The sequence below is a fragment of the Sphaeroforma arctica genome (assembly GCF_001186125.1).
Source record: "Sphaeroforma arctica JP610 unplaced genomic scaffold supercont1.276, whole genome shotgun sequence".
Lineage (NCBI taxonomy): Eukaryota > Ichthyosporea > Ichthyophonida > Sphaeroforma > Sphaeroforma arctica.
Window position 1 is genome coordinate 66,721 of NW_014040282.1, and position 4,821 is coordinate 71,541.

The following is a 4,821-nucleotide window of genomic DNA, read 5'->3' on the forward strand; positions in this document are numbered from 1 at the left end:
TATACATATATATATTTTAATTTTAAATACTTCGGATACAATATAGCGATCGTTCTGAAGTAGGGCGATATAACTGTTTGCTTACATTTGTGTTCCGTATACATCGGCATAGACTGGTATTCCGTTAGAATCGACCATAGGCTGGCCGTTGGCGTCGAAGGCGGGTACTTGATTGCCTACAGTGTCGTATGCGGGTGACCCTGAAGGCACCATCTATGTTAAAGTAGGCAAATGAATACATACTCAACAAACGAATATATCCTTTATATTTGATTTGAAAATGAATATGTATATATATATATATATATAATTAAACCTTTCAGATGCCAAAAGACATACAAATAAGTATATATATACCTACATACAGAACTGATATTCAAACTGATATATGCGTATGCAGATTAGTACATACCTCTCCCCACACAGTAGCTACAGCACCCTGTGCGTCTCTGAATAGAGGAATGCCTTCTGCGTTCTTGATGTACGTGCCATTGTCATCGAAGACAGGTGTGTAGCCATTCGCAATCATCTGCATGGCTGCTGATTCCATCTCCGATAGACTGTGTGTTCACGTGAGGGTTATATCAGTAATATATATATATATATACCTATATATATATAAATATACAATTATATATACAATCATATATACATATATATATATATCTAATAACCTGTGGGTACAATACAGCAATCGTACTGAATTACTGTGATATAACCGTGTGCTTACATTGGGGTTCCGTAGACATCAGCGTAAACGGGCTGACCCTTTGTTTCCACCATAGGCTGTCCGTTGGCATCAAAGGCGGGTACTTGATTGCCTACAGTGTCGTATGCGGGCGATCCTGCAGGCACCACCTATGTTGAAGTAGATAAATGTATGTTGAAGTAGGTAAATGTATGTTGAGGTAGATAAACGTATGCATGCCCAACAAACGCATATACCCTAAATATTCGAATTGATAATAAACATACATACATAAAAGTGTTACATCTTTTCGTCACCGTAACAGTTAAGAGTCACTTTTCCGATTCTTTTTATTTCATTGCCACACATGTGTCCCCGAATGCGGCTTGGATGCGAATTGCGGTTTTAGTGCGGTTTTAGAGAATGCGGTTTCAGTTCGGTACTAGTCCGGTATCAAACATACCAACGAATCAAAAGGTCGAGAAGTTCGGTACTAGTCCGGTATCAGACATGCCAACGAATCAAAAGGTCGAGAAGTGCAACTCAAACATGTATAAGCCGATCACTCGTTGGAAATGGTACCGGAGCTCGGTTAGTTTAAAAGCTACCTTAACTGTGTAGCTAGCATGCACCGTGATTTGCGCTAAAGATAATTGGGTTGACAAGATAGAGTTCACTTTCTAGACACTCTCATAGACATCGTGCTAACTGAGTCAGGGACCCGCCGTGTTTGGATGAAAGCCCTCTTCCAATTGGTAGTGAATGTGACCTTGTTCAAACATATACTAAATGGACTAAGCATTTCTTACCGTAAGCCTGATAAACGAAAATACAGAAACAGGGTCTCCTGGAAATAAACATACACACAGTTGCACACAGAACGACCTCACATACTCACATCTGCGTATATGAGTAAGTACACACCTCACCCCACACAGTGGCTATAGCACCCTGTGCGTCTCTGAACAGAGGAATGCCTTCTGCGTTCTTGATGTACGTGCCATTGCCATCGAAGAAAGGTGTGTAACCATTCGCAATCATCTGCATGGCGGCTGATTCCATCTCCGATAAACTGTATATTCACGTGAGGGTTGTGTTAGCAATATATACATATATACCTACTTGTTGTATTCATATATTTTTATAAGTACGTATATTTACATATATGTATATATATATACATATATACATAAATACGTACATATATATATATACATATAGATATATCATAAATATATATAATAATAATGATAATATAACAATATAACAATATAACAATCACAACAATATAACAATATATATATATGTATTGTTATATATACATATTGTTCTATATAGTGATCCATTTCAAGTGCTGTGATATATCCGTGTGCATACATTGGTGTTCCATAGACATCGGTATAGACTGGGATTCCACTAGAGTCGACCATAGGCTGTCCGTTGGCATCGATGGCTGGTATTTGTTTGCCCACGTTGTCGTATGCGGGCGATCCTGCAGGTACAGACTGTGTCGAAATAGGTATACATATATAATTGAACAAATATACACCTGGCACTATATGTATTTATAAACGTGTGCATTTCTGCAGTCACGCTCTATATATATGCTGGTTAACGCATACTCGGTTTTGGAACGTGTTTGCAAATATGATTAACGTTGTGTAACGCAAAAGACTATTTTGTGGCCGTACATGTGAACATAACTGGACATATATACCATAGAACGACAGACATGCAGCAAACGTAAAACGTTTACAGAACTCAGAAGACATGGATAGCAACATACCTCTCCAGCAATAGTCACCACAGCACCCTGTGCGTCTCTGAACAGAGGAGTGCCTTCTGCGTTCTTGACGTACGTGCCATTGCCATCGAGGAAAGGTGTGTAGCCATTAGCAACCATCAACACGGCCAATAATTCCGTCTCTGACAAACTGTGTCGTAAACATGTCGCAAATAGAGTGTGGGTTAGTATACCGTTGGTAGGTATTATGGGCTGAAGCTATGGAACCTTAATCTTGTAGACGCTGATATACCAGTGGGGGTTAGGTTTTCGGAAAATACACAAGCCATATGTCATGAATAGACATACGTGTGATGCTAATAGAATACCAAGTGCAAATATTTCGATAATATGGGATATATATATATATATATATATATAAATATATAATATTATGAAGGTAATTGCTCTAAAAATTTACACTATAAGTATGCACTTACATCGGGGTTCCGTAGACATCGGCGTAAACGGGTTGTCCCTTTGAGTCCACCATAGGCAGTCCGTTGGCGTCAAAGGCGGGTATTTGGTTGCCTGTACTGTCATATGCGGGCGATCCTGCCGGCATCGCCTAAGTCGAAGTAGGTAAATGTATACGTTAAATTAACGTCTTGACCGATTTGTTATCAACTTTAAATCGGGGATGTACATGCGGCGACCAGCTGTGAATACGTTTGAAATGTACAGGCTGTACCATGTAACATACAGTTAACAACATCAAACGGTTATCCACTTGCAGAGTAGCACGGTAGAGCCCTCGTTCCCCTTCTGTTTCAGAAAGACAACCTTAACACCTCATACGCAAGCCAGCGAACGCCACACCCCAATGCCAATAAACCCTAAACTCTAAAAACCCAAGCCACAAAGACATGCATGAAACAGGACCACCCGCCACAGGGACAGTCACACACACCTCTCCCTGGATAGTCACCACAGCACCCTCTGCGTCTCTGAACAGCCGTGTGCCTTCTGCGTTCCTGATGTACGTGCCATTGCCATCGAAGAAAGGTGTGTAGCCATTCGCAATCATCAGCACGGCAGCCAACTCCAAATCTGATAGTCTGTGGGTTGAGATGTGTGTATGGTTTCAGCGTGTGTATATAAGGCACGTGTGCGTGTGTGACTTCTATATATATATCACAATTCATCACAATATATATAATATATCATAATATACACACACACACACACACACACACACACACATATATATATATATATGAGTGAGTGTGCGAGCGCGCGCGTGTGTGTGTATGAGTATGAGTAAGTGAGAGACTCAGATAGGCCCGAAGTGTAAAGCTCTACGTAAACAGACACGAGTGTAGCGCTTAACGGAACCCTCCCCACACACGCTGATAGATATACACGAATCGTAAGCACGGATACAATACGTATATTGAATCTGATGTACCCATATGAGAAAGAAAAAACGTTCTTCTACGTATATACAATGCAATCTCGCTCTTACATTGGGGTTCCGTAGACATCGGTGTAAACGGATTGTCCCTTTGAGTCCACCATAGGCAGTCCGTTGGCATCAATGGCGGGTACTTGGCTGCCACTACTATCATATGCATGAGATCCCTGAGGCATTATCTATGATGTGGTAGGTAAACGTATGTATGCGTTAGAAACGGTTGTTCTTCTAGTAGAGACTATATTGCACACACGCACACAAACACGCACATACACAAATACACAAAGAGCTGATCTATGCAGAGATATACACACATGTACACATACCCACACACACCAACGCATACCCACCCACACCCACATATATATATATATACATATACATATACAAAAATATATACACAACACACACGTACACACCTCTCCCCACACAGTCACCACAGTTCCCTGTGCGTCTTTGAACAGAGGAACGCCCTCTGCGTTCTCGATGTACGTGCCATTGGCACCCAGAAAGGCTGTGTAGTTATTCGCCATTAGCAGATTAGCCTGTTGCTCCATTTGGGACAGTGAAGAAGTACTATATTTGGGTCGTAGGTAAAGGATGGTAAAGGATTGGAACAAGAAGTGGAAAGAGGTGATGAGTTTATAGAGTTGGTATGTGTTTGCAGGTTGTTAGTATTGGGATTATATTTGTATAGAACAGACGCAAGTTGTACTTTCGCGATATATACTGATAGTTTTATAGTGTGCTAGTGTAATATATATATATCTATATACACACACACACATATATATATACATATATATATCTATCTATCTATACGTATATATATATATACAGACATACCTACACACACACACACACACANATATATATATATACANANACATANANACATATATTATATATATATATATATATATATATATATATATA

At 39.9% G+C, this 4,821-nt stretch overlaps 1 protein-coding gene across 2 annotated transcripts; it reads right to left on the reverse strand.

The window, feature by feature from the left end:
- Positions 1–72: 72 nt before the first annotated feature.
- On the reverse strand, positions 73–4,442 carry SARC_04716 (the record flags this gene model as incomplete). Of its 2 annotated transcripts, XM_014301441.1 has the most annotated exons (10): positions 73–213; positions 413–560; positions 731–858; positions 1,613–1,760; positions 2,066–2,193; positions 2,475–2,622; positions 2,912–3,039; positions 3,382–3,529; positions 3,937–4,064; positions 4,305–4,442. In XM_014301441.1, the coding sequence occupies 10 exons, from the start codon at positions 4,440–4,442 to the stop codon at positions 82–84; spliced, it is 1,374 nt and encodes a 457-aa protein (XP_014156916.1). In that variant the 3' UTR covers positions 73–81. The 2 variants fall into 2 exon arrangements, with proteins under 2 accessions (XP_014156916.1, XP_014156915.1); XM_014301440.1 differs by lacking the exon at positions 73–213 and having other exon boundaries at positions 370–560.
- Between the last annotated feature and the right edge of the window lie 379 nt (positions 4,443–4,821).